This window comes from Caenorhabditis remanei, chromosome II (genome assembly GCF_010183535.1).
Source record: "Caenorhabditis remanei strain PX506 chromosome II, whole genome shotgun sequence".
In the NCBI taxonomy this organism is placed as follows: domain Eukaryota; kingdom Metazoa; phylum Nematoda; class Chromadorea; order Rhabditida; family Rhabditidae; genus Caenorhabditis; species Caenorhabditis remanei.
In genome coordinates, this window is record NC_071329.1 from 3,258,546 (window position 1) to 3,282,304 (window position 23,759).

General features: G+C 41.9%; 4 protein-coding genes across 4 annotated transcripts; 3 read left to right on the forward strand and 1 right to left on the reverse strand.

Moving 5' to 3' along the window:
• Positions 1–351: 351 nt before the first annotated feature.
• GCK72_004274 (uncharacterized protein) lies at positions 352–1,513 on the forward strand (the record flags this gene model as incomplete). The annotated part of the gene is made up of 2 exons (XM_003091828.2): positions 352–600; positions 1,310–1,513. The coding sequence occupies 2 exons, from the start codon at positions 352–354 to the stop codon at positions 1,511–1,513; spliced, it is 453 nt and encodes a 150-aa protein (XP_003091876.2).
• Positions 1,514–1,827: 314 nt separating this feature from the next.
• GCK72_004275 (uncharacterized protein) lies at positions 1,828–2,834 on the reverse strand (the record flags this gene model as incomplete). Its single annotated transcript, XM_003091831.2, has 3 exons — positions 1,828–1,964; positions 2,018–2,301; positions 2,803–2,834. The coding sequence occupies 3 exons, from the start codon at positions 2,832–2,834 to the stop codon at positions 1,828–1,830; spliced, it is 453 nt and encodes a 150-aa protein (XP_003091879.2).
• Positions 2,835–3,009: 175 nt separating this feature from the next.
• On the forward strand, positions 3,010–8,549 carry GCK72_004276 (uncharacterized protein; the record flags this gene model as incomplete). The annotated part of the gene is made up of 11 exons (XM_003091830.2): positions 3,010–3,085; positions 3,145–3,365; positions 3,898–4,119; positions 4,168–4,253; positions 4,308–4,435; positions 4,482–4,670; positions 5,717–5,937; positions 6,636–6,943; positions 6,990–7,117; positions 7,426–7,592; positions 8,463–8,549. 11 exons carry the CDS (start codon positions 3,010–3,012, stop codon positions 8,547–8,549), a joined length of 1,833 nt encoding a protein of 610 aa, XP_003091878.2.
• A 1,354-nt stretch (positions 8,550–9,903) lies between these two features.
• Positions 9,904–16,615, forward strand: GCK72_004277 (uncharacterized protein; the record flags this gene model as incomplete). The annotated part of the gene is made up of 14 exons (XM_053724580.1): positions 9,904–10,049; positions 10,422–10,664; positions 11,109–11,338; positions 11,668–11,820; positions 11,880–11,977; positions 12,036–12,161; positions 12,209–12,347; positions 12,404–12,534; positions 12,588–13,229; positions 13,874–14,174; positions 14,218–14,542; positions 14,593–14,856; positions 14,901–15,004; positions 16,152–16,615. 14 exons carry the CDS (start codon positions 9,904–9,906, stop codon positions 16,613–16,615), a joined length of 3,366 nt encoding a protein of 1,121 aa, XP_053588774.1.
• Between the last annotated feature and the right edge of the window lie 7,144 nt (positions 16,616–23,759).

A 23,759-nucleotide genomic window follows, 5' to 3' on the forward strand; every position in this document is an offset into this window, starting at 1 on the left:
CTTTGTATTCTTCAAGTTTTCCATCTCATGTTTCTTGTCCACTTGTTTGTAGTCTTTAAGACAAAAACCTAATAAATTCTTTCAACCAACATTGTGTTTGTTTCTTAATGACCTAGAAAGCTAATTAGCAATAGAGCGCGATTACCATCTCATCCTTCAAATGCAATCGTGGTAACATTCTGCAACCCTATCCCTTCCTTGTTGATATCCTATCACCAAAAACCATTTCCAAAATTCAGTTCCTCCTTGTATTCCACACCCACTTCCGTGTCTTATCATTTGACCATGAACTTTTTTCTTTGGTTCTATGTATATATAAACGCCGTCCATTATTGTTTTCCAAATTCAAAAATGACCGCCGTCTTGTTTATTTCTGCTATTCTCCTCCCGCTCCTTTCCCACTGCAGTTCCGAAATTTCGGTTCCCGTCATTTCTGGTCGTTCCTACACTTTACAACTGGAATATCAAAATGCGGATGGAACGAATTCGAAGAAAGCGGAAGGTATTAAGCGACAACTGTTTGATGAGACTGGCGGCAAATGGCAATACTTTTGGTTTTGTGGAGGAGCAAAGAAGACATGTGGAAAGTGGGTGGATGAGGTGAGTCGTTCGGAAACTAGGGAGACGTTTTAGAACTAGGGACGTTTTGAAACTGTGACACTTGGAAACTGTCTGATAGTTTCAAAACGACTCGACTTTGGACATTTCGGAACCACGACGCTTCGCAACCAGGACGCTTCGCAACCGGGGGGTGTTTTGCAACCATATACGAGTCGTATCCGTTTCGAAACGTCCTTTTGAAACGTTCACGGTTTCAGAGCGTCACAGTTTCACAAAAAAGCCGTCTAGAAACCCAGATACTTCAAAATCAGGACGTTTCAAAACTGACACTTTTTCTCCGATTTCCAAACGTCTTGTTGTAAACTCTTGGAGTTTCAAAACCACAAAATCTGACATTGTGGATGTTCCGGTTTCGAAACGTCTCTAAAATCAGACATTTCGCAACTGTGACATCTCGAAACAGTAAGCCTTGTACTCGTTGGAAATCAAGACGTTCTAGAACCAGGACGTTTGGAAACCAACAAATTTTTACCCAAAATCGGTTATTTCTGGTTACAAAGTGTCTCACATTAGTTTTGAGACATTTTATAACCAGGACGTTCTGAAACCAGGATATTTCGGGTTTCAAAACGTCCTGGTTTCGCAATATCTTGGTTTTCGGGGGTGTCCCGATATAGAAATGACTGAAAAGACGTTTTGAAACGTCTCGGTTCCAAACTGTCCCAGTTTCAAAACATCCATATTCCAGAAAAACAAAACTATCCCCTCCGGCCCCAAAGTAACAAAAACCAGCGAGGGCGCCGTGATCTCTAACATGCAAATTCGGGATGCCGGAAAGTATGCTCGTCTTCCAGAGGATCCAAATGCCCTCACCGCCGAGTTACAACAAGTCGGTGTATATGTGCAGGACGGGCCAACTACAGCAGCACCGGGAAAAGTTTATAAGTATTGATTATTTATTAGAGCGTTTCAATAAACTCATTTAACGAGGAGAGAAAAAAACAGTTTGAGCGGGGAGTAGAATCGAACCCGCGACCCCTCGCCTCGCGTCCCGCCGCACTACCGGCTGCGCCACCAGTGACCACACCGAACATAAGGGAGGAGGCGGTGATAAAAGCGGGCACTCCAAACATTTTTCACCGCGTATACTTTTCCCAAAACAAAAAACCTTCAAATTCTTTATTCTTTTACACCATACAATCACATCTTCTTTCAAAATTTTTTTGACTGAAAAATTCAAATTCGGGAGAGAGCGGAGTGCCTCCGTCACATCACATCAGTCTTCTTGATTTTGCGAGCCCGATACTTCTGTTTATTGATCACTTTCTTGTAATTCGACTCCTCTTTTTGAAGACTTGCCGACGGTTCCGACCAGCATTGGAAGTTCGAGCAACCGTACGAACCTGGAAAACGTCCCGGTTTCAAAGCGTCCCGGTTTCGAAACGTCGCCACTTACCATCCGGATTCTTAACAATGCCAAAGCACGCCTTGCACAATAAATGATCACACTTTCCCATCGTAATCAACAGTCCCGGCGGGAACATGGCGCCACACGGTCCATCGCATTTCGTCGTGACACCTTCAGAAGAGGTGTCGGATATTCCGAAGGCACCGACTGTCTGCACGCTTACGGTATACGTGAATTCCTTGCGTTTCGTGATTGGATTGATGGCGGTGGTGAGGTTGTAGCCGAGCACATTTCCCGCTGGAAGAAACGAGGGCACCAGGTGGTTGGGGTCACTGAAATAGTAAAGTTTGGGACGTTTTGAAACCAGGGACGTTCTGAAACCACGACGTTTTGAAATGTCTCAGTTTTAAAGCGTCTCATGCTCTGGGACACTTGAAAACACTTCGAAACAGGGGCGTTTCAAAACCATATACGAGACATCCCGGGTTTGAAACGTCCTGGTTTCAAAACGTCACGGTTTACAAAAAAAAGATGTTTAGAAACCGAGACACTTTGAAACTGGGGCGTATTGAGACTGACATTTTTTCTCCGGGTAGTTTCGAAACGACTTTGACTTTGGACATTTCGAAGTCACGACGTTTCAAAACCGCAGAACTTAAAAGTTATGAAATGTCCCAGGACACTTCGAAACCAAGACACTTCGCAACCAGGACGTTAAAAAACCGAGACTTTTTCCTGGTTTCGAAATGTCCCGTGATGAAACTTGATGGTTTAGAAATGTCCTTCGAGTTTGGGGACGTTTCGCAACCATATCATTTCGCAACCAAACTCACTCAATATCGGTCATTCCTGACATCGTGTTCATCGTCGTCACACCGATTCGAAATTTTCGCGAAGAATGAATTTTCACTTTTCAAAAATTAATCGATAATTGGGGTAAAACGTGGAATCAATTGTTCCCAAAAAAAACGAGTTCAGTAGAGCGCGATTGCATATTCCACGTGAGCAAAATCGATGAATCATATCATTCTTAGCAAATCATGAGTAACCTTGTTGTAGATCAAAAAATCCTTCCGGATATATCAAAACCCCAATGGGATCAAGCAACGTATTCAGGTAAGAGGGGACCACAGTTTTCTAGGCCATGGGAAACCTCGGCCACCACGGATTTCCAGGCCGTGCCCGTCACTTCTTCTCTTCAACCAACCCTCTCACACTATTCTCGTCACATGCTCGCCAAGAACAATGTCGTGAAATTGTCACCAACTACCGGAAAGGAATCATCAGTCCGACACTGACAGTCAGCGAGCTGTGGAAGGCGAAGACGTTGTACGACTCGACGTTTCATCCGGATTCTGGAGAGAAAATGTTCTTCTTGGGAAGGATGAGCGCGCAGGTTGGGCTCTGGTCTTATACGTCCTGCAGCCTTTTGTTGTTGTGTGCACGCGTGGTGTGGGCGGTTGCGTTTTTGGTTCGGAGGAGACGGGTCGGGGGTTCGATTCCGCGGGGCGTGTGTTTTTGTGATTTTTGTGTTTTGGTTTTTTTTGCATTGATTATTTAGAGGTTTCAGATGTTGGAGATTCCAGAAAAAGTGATTTTCCAGAAAAATACATTTAAAAAAGTTCCAATTTGAAAAAATTTTAGAACTCAAAATCGATTTCTATTAATTTATTCTGGTATTTTATTTCAAAATTAAAAACTGAATAGTTCCGGAAAATTCCGAAAAATTAGGATTCTGGAATTCCGTCTCTCTCCCACTACTCCTCCCCCGACCAAATCTGCCCCATTCTTATCCGCTCCGCCACCCTCTCTCTTCATAGTTCCGCATAGCCGACCTAGCAACGCTTTTGCCTCCCACCCAAACGGTCGATGGTTCGACCCCCACCTACGCCAATTCCTTTTTTCTTTTTTTGTATCCCCTATTCCAGATGCCCGGCAACATGGTGATCACCGGTATGCTGCTCAGCCTGTACCGTACCTTCCCGGGCGTCGTCTTCTCTCATTGGATCAATCAATCATTCAACGCCGTCGTCAACTACACGAATCGTAGTGGTAATAGTAAGGCGTCTAACGAGAGACTTTTTGTGTCTTACTGTTGTGCGACGGGCGGTGCGATGACAGCTGCATTAGGCTTGAATAAGATGGTTAAGGTAAGTAAGTTAGAAAGTGCGCTCCATTGATAAAAGTGAAAATTTTAGAACAGTCACGGTTTAGCCGCTCGTTTAGTCCCGTTTGCTGCAATAGCCTTGGCAAATGCAATCAATATTCCAATGATGCGGAGCAGGTAGAGAAGATTGGCAATAGAGCGCAGCTGCATCATTATCAATTGATTTTTTAGCGAGGTCACAGAAGGAATGGAGTTACGTGACGAGAACGGGGAGTTGGTCGGAAAATCTCGGAAAATGGCGATTCTATCGATTGCGCAAGTCACGTTGAGTCGTATTGCAATGGCTACGCCGTATATGGGTAAATAAATGGGAGCTACAGTACCCTTCCCACAAGTTTTTTCCAGTCGCCACACCTATCATCATGAACCGTATCACGCGCACCGCCTACTACCGTACCCGCCCATGGATGCAAAAATATTCGGAAATTCCTATACAAACGTTGTTGGCCGGAGCGGGTCTATACTTCACCACCCCACTGTGTTGTGCACTTTTCCCGCAGAAATCTGCGGTCGAGGTGAGTTTTGTCTCGAATGGTATGCGCCTTTAAAAGGGCGGCAGTACAGTAACCCTTGTAAAGTTTGAGCCATTTGTCACAACGCCTGGAGTTTATTGATTCTTTTGAATTTTGGATATGTTATAGAACACGCCTGAATCTCCATTTTTGTAGTTTATCACTTTTTTGTACGAGCGATCCTTAAAGAGTTATAACGCCCTAAAGTTGTTAAACCGAAAGGGAACTCCTTCTGGCTATTTTAGTGATTAGCGACTTCAAAGAGCTATAACTCTTTAGGGACAGCCTGTACAAAAAAGTTGTCAACAGCAAAAATGGAGAGCTAGGCTTGATCTACAAAATGAGTTAAAAATCAAAAAATTGGAGTCAAAACTGATTTTGTGACAAAAGTTCGAAAATTTAAAAAAAAATTAAATTTATTTATCTTCCAAAAATCAGGCAACTATGACATACTGTAACTTTGTCAGGTATAAGTTGATTTTATTGATTTTTTGTGCATTTTGTAGATCAAACCTAGCTCTTCATTTTTGTAGTTAATCACATTTTTGTACAGTCACTCCCTAGAGAGATATGAGCTGTGGGAAGTACGGTACGTCAGTGCGCGTCCACAGCTAGTCACCATTCTTCGAGGCGCTATAACTTGTTAGGGACGGCTCGCACAAAAAAGTTGTCAACTACAAAAATGAAGGTCTAGATTTGATCTATACAATCATATATTAATTTTTAAGAATCTTTACAAGGACGTTTGTCAATTGTGGACCTTTTAAAACTTTTCAGGTATCGCGTCTCGAGGAAAAAGTGCAAAAAGAGATTTTATCGCGCCCCGATCCGCCGAAAATCGTGTTCTACAATAAAGGACTATAGACACGTGGCAGCTTCTCAAATTTCCATAAAGTCGAATAAATAAATTTATTTTTCGAAAATTTATTAGTACTCTCTTTTTCAATTAGAAATGAGTGATCTTGTCATCAATCAAAAGCATCGACCCGATATATCGAAACCCCAATGGGATCAAAGGACGTATTACGGTAACTGGAGTTTTCTAGGCCACCTAAAACCAATTTCCAGGCCGTGTCCGTCACTTCTTCACTCTTACTAACCCACTCACGCTTTTCTCATCGGAGGCCCGACAGGAGCGTTGTCGACAAATCGTTGTCGACTACAAACATGGAATCATCAGTCCGACACTGACAGTCAGCGAGCTGTGGAAGGCGAAGACGTTGTACGACTCGACGTTTCATCCGGATTCTGGAGAGAAAATGTTCTTCTTGGGAAGGATGAGCGCACAGGTAGGAGTCTGTTCTTTTACGCCCTGCCATCACACATTGAATGTGTGCGCGCGTGGTGTGGGCGGTTGCGTTTTTGGTTCGGAGGAGAGGGGTCGGGGGTTCGATTCCGCGGGGGGTGTTTTTTGCTTCTTTTTATTCTTGACATTTTTTGCATTGATTAATAAGAGGTTTTAGATCATGGGGATTCCAGAAAAGGGAAAAATAATTTTTTTGACCATCAAAAAATTTTCCGTCGGGAACAATCGCCGAAAACCACGCAATTTTTACGTGATTTTCATTCATTTTTGTAGGAAAAAATGTCCAAAATCTCAGAAAATAGTTTTTTTAAGCAAAAATTGTTGAAAAAACCGAATTTCTGGAAAAAACTTTATTTTTTTTAAGCCGCATAGTTCACTAAGGGTTTAGCGTAATTTTCAGACAACTTCTATCAAAAATTATTGCCCTAAACCTGAAAATTTTCTCAATGAAAACTTTAAAAAAAATTTCAGCAAAAATAATAATATTTTCAAGAAAATCGAATTTCCAAGCTTCCCGCAACTACCGATTCCCACCCGCACTTATACGCAGTGCCTCCACACGATACTGTCTGCCCGCATAGCCGACCTGGCTACGCTTTTGCCTCCCACCCAAACGGTCACTGGTTCAACCCCCACATACCCCAATTCTTTTTTTTTCTTTTTTCGTATCAACTATTCCAGATGCCCGGCAACATGCTAATCAACGGAATGTTGCTAAGCCTCTACCGTACATTCCCGGGCGTCGTCTTCTCTCATTGGATCAATCAATCATTCAACGCCGTCGTCAACTACACGAATCGTAGTGGTAATAGTAAGGCGTCCAACGAACGTCTTCTGCTGTCCTATCTGTGTGCGACGGGCGGTGCAATGTCGGGTGCACTCGCGTTGAATGCAATGGTCAAGAATAAGAATAGTGTGGCGGCACGGTTGGTGCCGTTCGCCGCGGTCGCCCTAGCTAATTGCATCAATATTCCGATGATTCGGAGCAAGTTGGTCATTTGTTTCGGTGGAGCGCAATTACATTATTAATTTTAGCGAGGTGACAGAAGGTATGGAGTTACGTGACGAGAACGGCGAGTTGGTCGGCCGCTCCCGTCAAATGGCAATTCTCTCCATTGCACAGGTCACGTTGAGTAGGATTGGCATGGCTATGCCGGATATGGGTACGTGTTAAAGGGCGGGGCCTAAGGGTGTACAGAAACCCATTTTTGGGCGGGGCTTAGGGTACAGTAACCCATAAGTTTTTCTAGGTTCCCCCTCTGTCAAGAACCACAGTTTTTTCCCCGATCTTTTGATATCCCGTTATTTTTAAATCCTCTCAAGACTTGAGTGTCTGAACTAGCCTGAAATAAATTTTTCAACTTTTTGGCTTCCCACAAAAATATGAGCGTTTGATCTTGAAAAGTCTGACCCCCCCCCCCTTTTTGAGTGATTTGGGTTTCTAGGCCACCACCACCAATTGTTCTTCCAGTCATGACGCCCATCATCATGAACCGTATCACGCGTACCATGTACTACCGTACCCGTCCGTGGATGAAATACTCCGAGTACCCGATTCAGACGATGCTCGCCGGAATGGCTCTGTTCTTCACCACTCCGATGTGTTGTGCACTTTTTCCGCAGAAAACTGCCGTCGAGGTGAGCTTTGATGCGCCTTTAAACGGGTGGCGGCGGTACAGCAACCCTTGTGAATTTTGAGCTGGGGTGTTACGACGCCCGGAGTTAATCAATTCTGCTGAATTTTGGATATGTTATAGAACAGGTCTAAATCTTCATTTTTGTAGTTAACCACTTTTTTGTACGAGCGGTCCCTAGAGAGATATGGCTTGGGGGAGTACGGTAGGTACAGTGAGCGCGTCCACAGGTCTAGAGTCAACATGCTTCAAAGCGGTGTAACTCTTTAGGGAACGCTTATACCTAAAAATTGTTAACTGCAAAATTAAGGAACTAGATTTGATCTACAAAATAAATTTAAAATTAAAAAATTGGAGTATAAACTGATTTTGTGGCAAAAGTTTGAAAATGTGAAATTTTTCAAAAACAATTTTTTTCCAAAAAATCCCGCAACTTTGACATAATGTAACTCTGTAAAGTACTGATTGATTTCATTGATTTTATGCGCATTTTGTAGATCAAACCTAGCTACTCATTTTTGTAGTTGACCACTTTTTTGTACGGCCTTTTCCTGAAGAGATATGACTTAGGGGAGTACGGTAGGAGGCAAGGTGAGAAGAGAGGTTGCAGCACTTTGAAACGCTAGAACTTGCTAGGGACAACTTGCACAAAAAAGTTGTCAACTACAAAAATGAAGCCCTATTTTTGATCTACATACTCACCAAAAATGGGAGATGTGGGACATCAAATTGTTCTAAAACTATAGATTTTTTTCAAAATTTTTAAAAAAAATTCTGATGCGTAGTGTGTGGGGTACTGTACTTTTTTCTCAATTCAAATTTATACTCATCTGAAAGCTTATTTCCTGTAAATTTTAAATATCTATATTTCCAGGTGACCAAACTCGAGGCATCCGTGCAAAAGGAGATCTTCTCACGTGCCGACGCTCCAGAAGTGGTGTTCTACAATAAGGGATTGTGATGATGAGAGGAGAGATCTATGATGGAATGAATATTATTTATGTTCTCTTTTTCTATAAATTTAAAAAACAAAATACGTTATTTAAAAAAAAACAAAAATGAAGCCACTTTTGAAGGGTTTTCTGGAAGGGAGGCGCCCCGATGCGGAAGAAAAAGAAGAACACTTTTTATTTATCAAAACACAAAAATCGTTTGATTTTGTCATTTTATGTCATTTTTGTGTCTTTGTTGAATGGTGGTCACCCTATTTTTATCCGTCTTCTTCTCCTTAATTTTCTATACTGCGGATTCGCAGAACTTTACAAGGACCAACTCAAGTGTTGTGAGAAAGACGGTGAGTAAAGATGCTCTATTTCTGATATTTCACATAGAAAGTTATATTTCTTGAAAGCTGAAGACGTGAGGATTCTGAATCTGTTTGAAAATTTGAGCTATCGTTAAAAAGAAAGATGATACAAACGATTTTGTCAATGTCCGCGATCAGAGGGAAGGCGTTAAAGGCGGCGCGGGCATTTTAGTGAATTTCGCACGCGGTTAGCCAATTCTTAGCAATTGTTATATGATGATGAAACAGCTGAAAACATGAAAATTCTGAATCTGCTTTTAAATTTGAGCTAGCGTTTAAATGAGCCGAGTTACAAGGCTTTTACCTAAGCTCGGTTTTTACCATTTGTCTAGGACCGGTTTCCACCGAGATACAGTGGGTTTTGTCCGCGATGAGAAGGTGGACGTCAACGGCGGCGCGCGGTGTATGAGTTGATTGATTATAAATGGGCTTGAAATACTATGTTTTTACTGAAAGTTACATTTCTAAAAAGTTGAAATCACGACGATTCCAAATCTGTTTTCAAATTTATTCTAGCATCAACGCGAGCCGAGTTACAAGGCTTTTACCTAAGCTCGATTTTTGTCATGCAGCTTCACGCTTCTCACCACCAAGCTGGGCACGCCACATGATTACTGAAAACTTTTTTGATTTATATGTTCTGAAAGCTGAAAACCTGATGATTCTGAATATGTTTTTAAAATTTGTATACGACCGATTTGAACCGAGATACAGGCGGTTTTGTCAGCGATCAGAATAATGACGTCAACGGCGGCGCAGTGTCTATGAGTAGGCTGGTCTAGGAAATCAATTTTTATTGAAAGTTATATGTTTAAAAAGCTGAAATTACGAGGATTCTGAATATGTTTTTAAAATTCGTCTATAACCGATTTGAACCGAGATACATGCTATTTAGTGAAGCGAACCTAAATTTTCTCAGTTGCTCATTTTTAAAACTTAGTTTCGGTCTTAAACAAAATCTGAAAACATATTCGACATCATTACGTCTTCAGCTTTCTGGCTATGTAAAATGTTATGTTTCCAGATAAAAATAGGCATCGCAGCTGCCCAACAAACCGAGACTGGCTCAATTGGATGGTCAGTATGCGGTGGAGCTGTGCCAATGGCAATTGAGCGATTACGGCAGAATGGTTTTGTGGAGAATTTTGATTTTGAGTGAGTTTTTTGTGAGAATCAAAAAGTACAAAGCACGGAAGCCTTTATTTATGCAGAAAAAGAGAAGGTTTGAATAACAATAACAACGAAACCATTGTTTTGACCGATTAGTATTGTCCACGAGGACTACACGATGCAAAAAGTTGATTGCGTTTATTTATTGAGCGTATTCTCATACTAAATATCATAGTTATCCGGAATCCGGATTCCGAATTCCGGAATTCCGGAATTCCGTGTTTTTTCGGCATTCCGGGTCCGGATTCCGGAAACTGAAGAATGGCATTCCGTACAACTATGCTAAATATACCATTTTTGTGGCATTTTCGAAAAATGTTGGTCCAAAAATTTAAAAATTGTTTTTTTCTCCCACAGATACATCGTCGACTACACGGAATGCGACCTCGGTAGTGTCGTCCGTGCCGGCATGGAATTCATCAAAACGCACAAAGTGGACGTGATCATCGGTCCCCCGTGTGCTCAGGCACTCCGCACAATGTCTCTGCTCGCCTCGATTTACCGGATGCCGGTGCTCGGCTGGGGATTCGTCAGCGACTCGGATTTGTCGGATGTGGAAAGGTTTCCGTATCTGACGACGGTTCTACCAAATTCACAGATGTGAGTTGTTGAGCGGAGTGCGCTCTATTGATAAATTATTTTGTTTGCCGCCAAAAGTTATATGATTAGAAAGCTGAAAATGTGAGGATTCTGAATCTCAATTCAGAATTCGTCTAGAGTAGAAGTGAACGGAGATACATCCCTTTTAGTGTAGTGAACCCCGAAGACCGCAGAAATTGAGAACAAGCGGTTGTATCTTTATTCATTTTGATGCTAGATGAAATCTGAAAACAGATTCAGAATCCTCGAGACATCAGCTTTCCAGCCATATATATCACTTCGTATGAATAACCAACTGATTCCCTAGCGCCCGCTTCAGTCAAACCCCGCTGTTCCCCTCCTTCTGATCGCGGACATTCACAAATTTGAAAACGGATTCAGAATCCTTACGTTTTCAGCTTTCCCAGTAATAGACATACCTCACAAATCGTGTTATTCCACCAGGCTCGGTTTCGCCGTCTCCAAACTGCTCGAGCAATTCCATTGGAATCGTGTCGCCATGCTCTACTATAAGAGTAATCTCAACTACTGTGCCGGTGTGATGAATGACGTGGAATCCGCGTTGAATGATCCGAGTACGCCCACTATAAATATAGTGTTGAAGGCGGAGATGTATCTGAATGATAATGAGACGACGGATTTAGTACTGCAAGCAGTGAAGAAGAGTGCCAGAGGTGAGGGTTTCGATTAGGGACGTTTTGTAACCGTGGTCGAATCGTGGTCGAATCATCGCCGAATCGTGGTCGACTATTGGTCGAACCGTGTTCGAGTCGTGGTCGAGCTGTGGTCGAGTCGTGGTCGAGTCAATATCGAATTGTGATCAAAGCGTGGTCGAGCTGTGGTCGAGTCATGGTCGAGTCAATATCGAATTGTGATCAAAGCGTGGTCGAAGCGTGGTCGAGTCGTGGTCGAATTGTGATCGAATTGTGGTCGAGTTGTGTTCGTGGTTTCGTGGTGGTCGTGTGTAGCTGTTCAGAACCTAAACTATCCCCCCTTATTACAGTAATCCTCTGGTGTACACAAACCGCCATCGAAAAACGTGACTACCTTCTCAAAATGTCTGCGCATGAAATGATAGATAACGAGTACGTCCATGTGATGCTGTCAATGCGTAACATTGCATTTGGAGTGCAGACATCACTAGGGAAGAATACGTGTGAGTCGGTGTTTCTACAAGCGCGCTCTACCGAAAAACTGAAAAATTGATAATTACAGTCAGTCAATCCGGTCTAACACCTATCTGGGAGTCATTCTCTGAAAGCCCGGATGGCTTGGAGGATACTGTAAAGCAAGCCGCTACTAAGATGCTAGTAGTAAGTGTTCCGTGCGGCGTTTTTGCAAAAGTGGGCGTGTCTAACAAATTTTTTTCAGCTCGACGTGAACAGCGAGGTTGTCGATAAAAGCTATCTGCAATACATGCAGAAAAATATCATAGGAGCCGTCAAATCCCCGCCAATGAACTGCACTACAGTAGCCTGCATGAGTGTTAATAATACAGTAACCCATATCCAAACATCTTACTGTAAAACCTTCTGTTTGTTCAGATTATGGGCGCATATGCACGTCATTTGTTCGACGTTGTTTATCTCTATGGCACTGCGCTGACTCATACGAATTCCACGGATCCGGCGGTCTATGATGACGTGGATGTGTTGGTACCACAATTCGTCACGTCGTTTCAAGGTATACGGTAACTGACGGGGGCGTACGGTAGGCTTGAGAAAAAACACAAGTTGCAGGCATGACTGGTGAAGTGATAATCTCCACCAACCTAACCCGTATGTCCATTTTCCAACTGTACGGTCTCAACGTCCAGTACGACCAAGTCGCCCTCATCAACTTCACATTCATCAACTCACGGATGGTACCAGTAGGAATTCTAGCCCCGCCTACCGTAACCCCAATACCTTTAGTTAATTTCAGAACGTCTCACTATTCTACAAGGACGAGGCGCAGGCTGTCTGGCACTTTTTCGGCTACACTCGACCGTTAGACACCCCCATTTGTGGATTCCTCGGAAAATCGTGTCCGGTGCCGTTCTGGGAGCAATACCGTATTCTGGTGGGCGTGGCTGTCCTGGTGATAATGCTAATGTTCCTTATCATTTGCGTTGGTTGTGGGTGTATGATAAGCTCGAGACGCGCGGAGCAAGCCAGAATAAATTCCGAATGGCAGATTCCGTTTGCCATGCTTCTGGAGCCGGAGGAGAAACGGAAGTGCCATGGAACAAGTCGTCGATCCCTGCAATCTTCTATTGCTACAGGAGCCACTACGACAAGTGACTTTTGTGAAAACTATACAATTATGATCTACGAGAAGGATTTGGTGCTAACCGCCAAGTTTCAATATACGAATTTAAGCAAGGCGGATATGGAGAGATTTGTGAAGATGAGAAAATTGGAACATGAGAATTTGAATAAGTTTATCGGATTATCGATTGATAGCTCGATGTACATCTCAGTGACAAAACTTTGTTCGAGGGGATCGTTGCAGGATATCTTGTCAAGGGGAAACTTCTCAATGGACTTCTTTTTCATGTTTTGTATCATCAGGGATGTGGCCAAGGTGGGTACTGTAGGTACAGTAGAGAGATTAGTTCAGGTTACGGTAGCACTCCTAATGTAACCATGCCGCAGTATGTACATGAAACTATGCCGCAGGAAAGGGAGCATAGCCTAAATTTTAAAAAATTAGTGAAAAGTATCGTACTTTGATGCATTTTGCGAATTAGCAATATTTTTAGTTGGTGGGCGGTGCTTACGGTTTCATTTTCGTTAAATCCGTCCATGCCGTACGGTGGCGCGTACTGCCTATTCGCGGTTTTTGTGAAAAGTGGGCGGAGCTTGAAAAACTTCGCGCCTAAGTTTTCCGACATAGAAGACGTTATGATTTGTCTTCACAGATTTCCATAATCCAGGGATTCTGCAAAAATGAAACCGTGCCGCACTTTTCGCACAATCCACATTGCCTTATTAGCACAGAGCTTATTGTGTGGTTTTACCAAATATGGGCGGAGCTTAAATACCAGCTTACTATTAACTCTTACTGTAGCACTGTCGATTTAGACCAACCTTTGTAAATCCACACCTACCGTACCCTTCGGACACTTAGACACCTAACGCGACGGAAATTGGGTTAGAGCGCGTTTGCATTGTTGCAGTACTCCTTATATGAGCGCCGTAATTCTACACCTTCCATATTCCTTCTAGGGCATGGACTACCTTCACAAAAGTTTCCTGCGCCTTCATGGAAACCTCCGTTCTGCAACGTGCCTTGTCAACGACAGTTGGCAAGTAAAACTAGCGGAATTCGGTCTGGACAACCTCCTGGAAGAACAGACTGCGCCCAAAAAACGGTTGCTTTGGGTGGCTCCAGAAGTTCTAAGAGGATCCCTGACGGTTAGTCAGATGGAGCCAAATGCGGATGTCTACTCATTTGCTATCATTGCTTCGGAGATATTAACAAAGAAGGAGGCATGGGATTTTTTGGATCGCAAGGAGGATTGTGAAGGTTTTCCTTCCCTTATTGGATTACTGTACCTTCAAAATTTCAGAAATAGTCTACATGGTGAAAAAAGGCGGCGCATTTCCGATCCGCCCTGAAATTGTCACAGACTGCCCCGACGTGAATCCTGCGCTTATAGCATTGGTAAAGGATTGCTGGTCAGAGAGTCCTAAGGATAGGCCAACATCTGAAAATATCTGTCGACAGCTGAAAAATATGATGTCGAAAAAGTCGAAATCGAATCTGATGGATCATGTGTTCAATATGCTCGAGGAGTACACGTCGACGTTGGAGGTGGAAGTGGAGGAGAGGACGAAGGAATTGACATTGGAGAAGAAGAAGGCGGATATCCTGTTGAGTAGAATGTTGCCAAAGTAGGTGTCACCACACTTTCAGATCAAAAACCTACAGTACCCCATTCCAGACAAGTAGCGGAACGTCTAAAAGCGGGTCAAACCGTCGAACCGGAAGGCTTCGACTCGGTGACCGTCTTCTTCTCGGATGTCGTCAAATTCACAATTCTAGCAGCCAAGTGTTCCCCCTTTCAAGTTGTAAACTTGTTGAATGACTTGTACAGTAACTTTGATAAAATCATTGAGGAGCACGGTGTCTATAAAGTTGAATCGATTGGTGATGGTTATCTGTGTGTCTCCGGATTGCCCACAAGGAATGGTTATGCTCATATCAAGTGAGTGGTGGCCTAGGAATCCATTTTTATAGTTTCTCTTCCAGACAAATCGTGGACATGTCACTTCGCTTCATGGATTACTGTAGGAACTTCAAAATCTCCCATCTGCCGAGGGAGCAAGTGGAGTTGAGGATTGGTATTAATAGTGGTAAGCTAGAGGTGTGGGCCAGAAGAAATTTGTTATAGTGCTACCGTGTTTACGGTATCTTAACCGTTAGTACAATAGTCATACTGTAGCTCGTTATACGATGATTACGGTATTTTACGGTGGGATAACTAAAGCCATCTGCGATTAGGACTAAGAACACATCTAAAGGTAAACTGATAGTGTGTACCTGTATATTTGTACTGGTTACTGTACTGAAACACTGACACCGGCTTCTGTACTGGTACTGAAACTCAATATTAAGGTTACTGTACTTGTACATCGGTCACTGTACAGGTCTGTTTTTCAAATCGCTCAACTAACTAAGGAAGACCCTCGAGTCAGTGTGGAGTTACGGGATGTGACCTATATCATTGGAAAGCTGAGAAAACGCTGATTACAAATATATGTTCAGTTTTTGCCCTTGAGGCCTAGTATTCGAGAAAAACGAGGTCAAAGTTTGGACCCCTGACAAGTCTCGTCGTGAAGGTCGGGAAGGTGACTTGTCAGGGGTCCAAACTTTGACATCGTTTTTCTCGAATACTAGGCCTCGAGGGCAAAAATTGAACATATATTTGGAATCAGCGTTTTCTCAGCTTTCCCAATGATATAGGTCATGTCCCATAACTCCAGACCGAGTCGAGGACCTACCCTAGTAAGTTAAATAAGCCTCAGCTATCAATCATTAGAGCGTGTTTTCATAGTTTATACCATTTTCACGTTTTAAAAATGCGCCTTTCAAGAACCAATGGATGGCATTTTTAAGCAATGTTTTTGCAGTACTAAAGTACTAGAACGGGTACGGTGTTGAAACGGCTTGCCTACTGTAGTTACTGTTACCGTGATCTTCCTAGGAGTACTTTTCCTCTCACCAAGCCTACCATCCTTAACTAGTTTTGGGGTTACCGTAGTCTCTGACGGATTCTAGGAGTACTGTAGAAGGGATTCTAGTTACTGTACAGAGTTGAGTGGAATGCGCTTTTTGAAATGGTTACTGTTACCGTGATCTTCCTAGGAATACTGTAGCTCTGATGATCCTAGATTATATCTCCAAGCCTAACATCCTCAAGTATACAGTACTGTAGTTTTTGGTTACCGTAGTCTCAAACGGATCCTAGGAGTACTGTAGCTCTAATATCTTCTATTCCAGGCCCCTGCGTCGCGGGTGTCGTCGGTCTCTCAATGCCCCGCTATTGTCTATTCGGTGACACTGTTAACACGGCGTCCCGAATGGAATCCAACGGAAAACCATCCATGATCCACGCGTCCTCTGCAGCTCACTCGTTGCTCACCTCCCATTATCCCCATCAATACGAAACGAATTCCCGTGGAGATGTGATAATCAAGGGGAAAGGTGTCATGGAGACATTTTGGGTGCTCAACAAGAAAAACGATAGTCTGAGTAGCAGGGAAACACCACCAATACACGAGTTGGAGAGAGAATCAGCAATGAATCAAATAAAAGAGATAAAGTTGGAGCCAATACTCAAAAAAGAGAAGGAGATCCGGTCGGTGAGCTCACACGGCTCACGTCCGGCGTCCAGCGTGTTCAATCCACTCGACGATCACAGGAAGTATAAAATGGATACGCTTCAAGTCATGTGTCCTGTCTAAGCTTTTGTTTTTTTTGTCTTAGTTTGGAAAATAAATGATTCAGAGTAAGAACTTTTGATAAAAACATAAAATCTCGCGTCATGGAAGCCAATTTTCTAGGGATTCGGTTTCAAAATTCTTCCATTTTCCCCCTTTTTAGTTATTCGCCTCCCCCCCAATTCTCAGACACTTCCTCTTCATTTTTTTGGGTTATGAGCTCTTACTGGCTCTTCCTACTGTATTTCATTGCTACAGTATCCGCTCAGACAGGGAAAACCATTGTAAGTCATACCTTCTGAGATATCGATTAATTTCCCTGCATTCCAGATAAAAGTTGGAATAGCGGCCGCCCAGAAAACGCAATCCGCATCAATCGGTTGGAACGTGTGTGGAGGAGCGATACCGTTGGCGGTGGAGTACTTGAAGAGGAATGGATATGTGGGCGATTTTGAGTTTGAGTGAGTTGAAATTGAACGCTGGAGATGTGAGAATTCAGAATCTGATTTTGAAATTTTTCAAGGATTGAAATTAACGAAATTACAGCATTTTAAATTAAGGTCAATTTTCAAGCATGTGTAACTCGGCTCAATCCGGTCCTTGACAAAATTTGAAAACGGATTCAGAATTCTCACGATGTCAGTTTTTTTTCTCCATCATAACCGACCATAGACGCTAAAATTCCCGCGCGTCGTTGACGCCGTCCCTGTGATCGCGGTCATTCAAAACATCGTTTGTATCCCGCTCCATTTTGATTCTAGGAAAATTTTGAATACCAATTCAGAATCCACATGACTTTGGCTTTCTAATCATGTAACTTTCGGTTATCACGTCAGCATCCGTGAAAAAAGATTTCGCTCAGCCTTGTCCAGAGACCGCACGCGCCGCTTCCTCTAATTGCGGACCCTCACAAAACCGTTCGTATCTCCGTTTATTTTGAAGTTACTCGAAATTTGAAAACGGATTCAGAATCCTTGCGACGTCAGCTTTTCAAAAATATATAAATTACTTTTAAATATTGAGATAAACTTTATAAAATGACCGCGCGCCGTTGACGCCCTCCTTGTGATTGCAGGCATTGGGAACATCGCTTGTATCTCGGTTCATTTTGATGCTAGAATAAATTTGAAAACAGATTTAGAATTCTCATGACTTTGGCTTGCTATTCACGCAAATTTTGTTTAAAAAACCCAACATTTTTCTTTAAAATCTTGCCTACCTAAAAAATAGCATAGCGTGACGTAGCCAACGTTTTTCGATCTTACGCACTTTTGTGGCATAGATCACACACTCTCCCTCTTTGTAAAATGTTAAACCTCTGAATCATCCCCCTATTCCTAAGATCACAAGAACAGATTATCAGATTATCTCATTTGTTTTTCTATGAATCACCCGGGCATATCGTCAAACTAGACAGAAATTTCTCGGAATTTCGTATTTAAATTCTAAAATTTTCCATGATACATATCTACGTGACTTTCGAAAGATCAGTTTCTTGTTTTTTGGAAATTGAACGCAAAGATCTTCGCTAAGCCTATTTTAGAAAGCGTTGACGGGATTCTATTCGAACATTTTTCAATTTTGTTAGCTTTTGAAAATCAGAAAGAAAAAAGAAATAGGGGCTTCTATTTCCGGGAATAAATATGAAATAGTATTCCATAGGCGGCTGTTTGTAGTGTTCCTTACTAGGGAAGGGACGCGACCTATATCGTTGGAAAGCTGAGAATACGCTGATTTCAAATATATATTCAGTTTTTGCCCTCGAGGTCTGGTATTCGAGAAAAACGAGGTCAAAGTTTGGACGCCTTCGACAAAATTCCAAACTTTGACCTTGTTTTTCTCGAATACCTGACATGGGAATGACCCAAGGTGAAACGCTGGGTTTTCTTAGATATTTTGGGAAATGATAGCCCTTACCCCAACTAGAACAAAATAAAAATATTACGTGCCCCTTTTAAGTTTCCAGAGAATGGCAGACATAATTCGATTTTTTAGAATTTTTCGAGTTGAACCACTTCGAGACATCATAACTCGGTCTATTCAAGAGCAATCTTTTCAAACTAAAGTGTAATCGCAAGATATAGATCAAGGCTTTATAAAAGGTAATAGACTCATGTTTCCAGGTGTGACTCCCGAATTACTATAAATGAAAATGTGAAAATTTGCACTTCTCATGAAATCAGAAAGTGGTCATTTTCGAAAAAAGGTATTTGGGAGACTATGTCTATCCGATTGCCAGTGACAAGTAAGGTATATATACGTATTCAAATATATGGCTCACCTTTCATTCCAGAGACTTATTTTCATTTTTTCAGTTTTTCAGTTCAACTTCATGTATAGGGATACGTGTGATTTTTCAACTGTAGAGTTGATCAATTGTTCTGAGCAAAAGGTATACTGACATTTAAGCGTAATATGGTTTTTAAAACATTGTGATTGCCGTCTAACTAAAAAAAGGGAGAATTCACTGAAAAACGCGGAAGCTATTTTTGACGAATTGACGTACCCCTATACATGAAGTTGAACTGAAAAACTGAAAAAATGAAAATAAATACTCTGGAATGAAAGGTGAGCCATATATTTGAATACGTATATATACCTTACTTGTCACTGGCAATCGGATAGACATAGTCTCCCAAATACCTTTTTTCGAAAATGACCACTTTCTGATTTCATGAGAAGTGCAAATTTTCACATTTTCATTTATAGTAATTCGGGAGTCACACCTGGAAACATGAGTCTATTACCTTTTATAAAGCCTTGATCTATATCTTGCGATTACACTTTAGTTTGAAAAGATTGCTCTTGAATAGACCGAGTTATGATGTCTCGAAGTGGTTCAACTCGAAAAATTCGAAAAAATCGAATTATGTCTGCCATTCTCTGGAAACTTAAAAGGGGCACGTAATATTTTTATTTTGTTCTAGTTGGGGTAAGGGCTATCATTTCCCAAAATATCTAAGAAAACCCAGCGTTTCACCTTGGGTCATTCCCATGTGAGTTCGAGAGCAAAAACTGAATATATATTTGGAATCAGCGTATTCTCAGCTTTCCAACGATATAGGTCACGACACATAACTCCACGGTCACCTGGAGGCCTTCTCTAGTTAGAATACGGACTTTGCTCATTGAAGCATTTTTTGCAGTTGCGCTTTACCAATCATGACGATTAAAACTTTTTGTCAATAGAGCATGCTTGCTAATTAAGCTTTGAAAAAAACTAAAAACTCAAAGTTGGGTTTTTATCTGACTAGGGAAGTCTTTTTTGAGACGCCACTTTCAAACGATCTATAAATTTGGTTGTAGGTATTTTCGACCACAGGAAGTCCATTTCTGCAGTCAAAACCTGCTAAATGTCAATGGGAGCCGAGTTATGAGCTCTCAAACTTTTCAGGAGATAGAGCACCTTTTATTGGTGCTCCCCAGCGGTTTACCTGTGCTCGTATGTTGCAAAAATGAGAAAATCTCGCGTATACTACTTGTCGATTTGGATGTCCACGTGAAAAAGCTCTATCTCATGAAAAGTTTGAGATCTCATAGCTCGACTCCGCAGAGACATTCAGCACGTTTTGACTGCAGAAATGGATTTCCCGTGGTCGAAAATACCTATAATCAAATTTATAGGTCGTTTGAAAGTGGCGTCTCCAAAGACTTCTCTTGTCAGATAAAAACCCAACTTTGAGTTTTTAGTTTTTTCAAAGCTTAATTAGCAAGCATGCTCTATTGACAAAAAAATTGATGCATCATGTTTGGTAAAGCGCAAATGAAAAACCGGACGGCAACTGAAGCTATGAGTCCAAATAAGAGCCAACGCGCTCTACCAAACGGCATTTTGCAGAATTTGAGGGCTTACTTATGCACTGTTCAGTAGAGCGGACTTGCTTATCAATAATTTGGGGATTTTCAGACGTTTCGATAAAGCGCATTTTCCAACTTAAACGGATCAAATGCGCCCTACCGAACTCTATTATACCCTTTCCAGATACCACGTTGAATTCACCGAATGCGACAGAGAGTCCACTATTCGAGCCGGTCTATTCTTCATGAAAAACATCAGTGTGGATGTTGTCATCGGTCCACCTTGCGCAGAAGCTTTACGAACCATGGGCACTCTGGGTACTCTCTATAAGAAACCGGTGCTCGGATGGGGGTTTGTTAGTCAGTCAGATTTGTCGGATACCACTAGATTTCCCTATGTTCCTACAGTACTACCTACCTCCCAGACGTGAGTTTATCCGAAGAATATTGTCCACGAGGACTACACTATCCAAAAAGTTAATTGCGCGTGGCTCGCTTCAAACTGATTTCTATGAGCTGAAAAATATACAAAAATGTAGGTCTCAGCGAGTTCTATGTCTACGATAACTATTTGTTAACCCGTTTCGATGTAAAGTGTTGTAAGTTCGAAATTTCTTTTACTTCGGACGTTTCGAGACCGAGAAATTTTGAAACTAGAAACTAAACAATGTTATTTGGGGAAGAAATTGATTGTTCAGATTTTGGGCCCCACAGGTCGGCCTAGAATTGATTTTTTGGCACTTTTTCCCGGTTATAGACATAGAACTCGCCGAAATCTGCATTTTGGTATATTTTTCAGCTTATGATATTGAGTTTTAAGCGAGCTATGCAGTATCCTCTTATCATAAAATATGTTTAGACTTGGCTATGCCGCCTCAAAACTAATGGAGCTCTACAAATGGAACAAAGTGGCTCTTCTCTATTACGCAAGTGATATTAATTACTGTCAGGGAGTCATGAATGACGTGGAAGCGACGCTGAATGACCCGAATCTGTACCCGGTGCAGATAGTGATGAAGTCGCAGATAGATGTGGCTGATAATGTGACAACGAATGCCGTGTTGCAGGCGGTGAAAAGTAGAGCTAGAAGTGAGTGTACAAAAGTTTTGTAGTTTGTAGCTAAATTTCGGTTTTTTGAGATAAACATTAAATACAGTACTTACGGTATGCGCCTTTAAAGAAATGCAGATGAGAAATAGCGAGGACGCAGAGAAGCTAGAGTATAGCCAACATGTCTAAGAACCGTTGTATCTCGGTTCATTTTTATGTTAGGAAAGTTTTGAATACAGATTTAGAATCCTCATGACGTCAGCTTTTCAAAAATATAAGAGTTTTTTCAAAGTCTACCGACGGTGGTGAGAAAAATTCATCAAAGAATGCGCGGTTGACGTTATCCTGTTGATCGCGGATATTGCGGAAAATTGCCTTTATCTCGGTTCAAATCGGTGGTTGTCAAATTTTGAGAACAGATTCAGAATTCTCACGTCTTCAGCTTTTCAAAAATGTAACTTTGAGTAAAAACTGTTATTGATTTCTAAATCCAATCTCCTCATAGACCGCGCGCCGCCGTTGACGTTCTCCTTTTGATCGCTGACAAAACTTCTGTATCTCGGTGGAAAGCGGTCCTAGACAAATTTTGAGAACAGATTGAGAATCCTTACGTCTTCAACTTTCTAGTTGTACACTTTAAATAAGAAACGTTAATTTCCAAGACCAACCTGCTCAGAGACCGCACGATGTCCTTCTTCTGACATTGCGGAAAACTGCAAGTATCTCGGTTCAAATCTATCCTAGACAAATTTTGAAAACAGATTCAGAATCCTTGTTATTTCAGCTTTTCAAACATGTTACTTTCAATAAAAACATTAATTTCCAAGACCAATCTCCTAATAGACCGCGCCGCCGTTGACTTCATTCTTCTGATCGCGGACAAAACCGCCTGTATCTTGGTTCAAATCCATCAGTAAAAAATTTTGAGAACAGATTCTGAATCCTCACGTCTTCAGCTTTCCAGATGTACAATTTTGAATGAAAAAACGTTAATTTTCAAGGTCGTTTTTAACCAATCTACCCATAGGCCGCTCTTCCCTCCCTCTGATCGCAGACATTGCGGAAAGCCATCTGTATCTCGGATCACATCGATCCTAGACCAATTTTGAGAACAGATCCAGAATCCTTACGTTTTTAGCTTTTAGGCTATACCATATGTCATTTAATAATCTTTTCAGTAGTCCTGTGGTGTGCCCAGCTTGGTGGTGAGAAGCGTGACTACATGATAAAAATCGCGCAACTGGGGTTGGATGACAACGAGTATGTGCATATCATGTTGTCGATGAGAAGTATCGGGTTTGGAGTGCAGACATTTGTGGGAAAGACTACGTGTGAGTTAAGGGGGTTTCAAAACGTCTCCCTCAAATTCACATAACTTCAGTCAAACAATCCGGCCTTACACCTGTATGGGAAGCCTTCTCTAATGTGACGGATGGCTTAGAGACTATTGCGAAACAGGGAGCAACAAATATGCTGGTGGTGAGTTAAAATCTGTTTACAGAACTTGTTGAGAGCACAAATAAACCGAACGAATTTCTCAATATCCGCGGTTATCGGTGTCTACGTTACTAAACGGGATGTATCTCTGTTCACTTTGACTCTGGACAAATTCAGAATAGAGTTTCAGAACCCTTATGTCTTCCGCTTTAAAATCATAACTTTCAATGAACACAATAATTTCTGTACAGAGGCCACGTGCCGCCATTGACGGCGCTCCGGTGATTGCGGAGATTGGTTACATTGCCTTGCATTTCGCTTCATTTTAACGCTAGAAAATATGTTAAAACGGATTCAGAATCCTCATGATTTCAGTTTTCAAATCATATATCAAATACTTGAAATTGACAGACCGCGTGCGAAATTCGAAATTAAAAAAAATTCCAGTGCCCCTTTGACGCCATCTCTGTGATCGCGGACATTCAGAAAACCGACTGTCTCCTCGTTCATTTTAACGCTAGCTTATATTCTAAAACGGATTCAAAATTCTCCTGACATCACCGTTCTAAGCATATACCTCACTTCTTACTAATCACTAACCGATTCCCTCTTCCATGTCAATTCCCAAACACCTGCTTCAGTCAACCGCGCGCAACGCTGTCCCCCTCCTTTTGCCGTTGACAAAATCGTTCGTATCTCGCTTCATTATAACGCTAGCTCAACTTTAAAAACAGATTTAGAGTCCTCATGATTTCAGCTTTCTAGCCATACAATAATTGCTGAGAATTGACGGACTGCGTGCAAAATTCACTAAAGTGCACGGGCTCCTTCCTTCTGATCGCGGTCATTCAGAGAATCTCTTGTATCTCCGTTCATTACGATG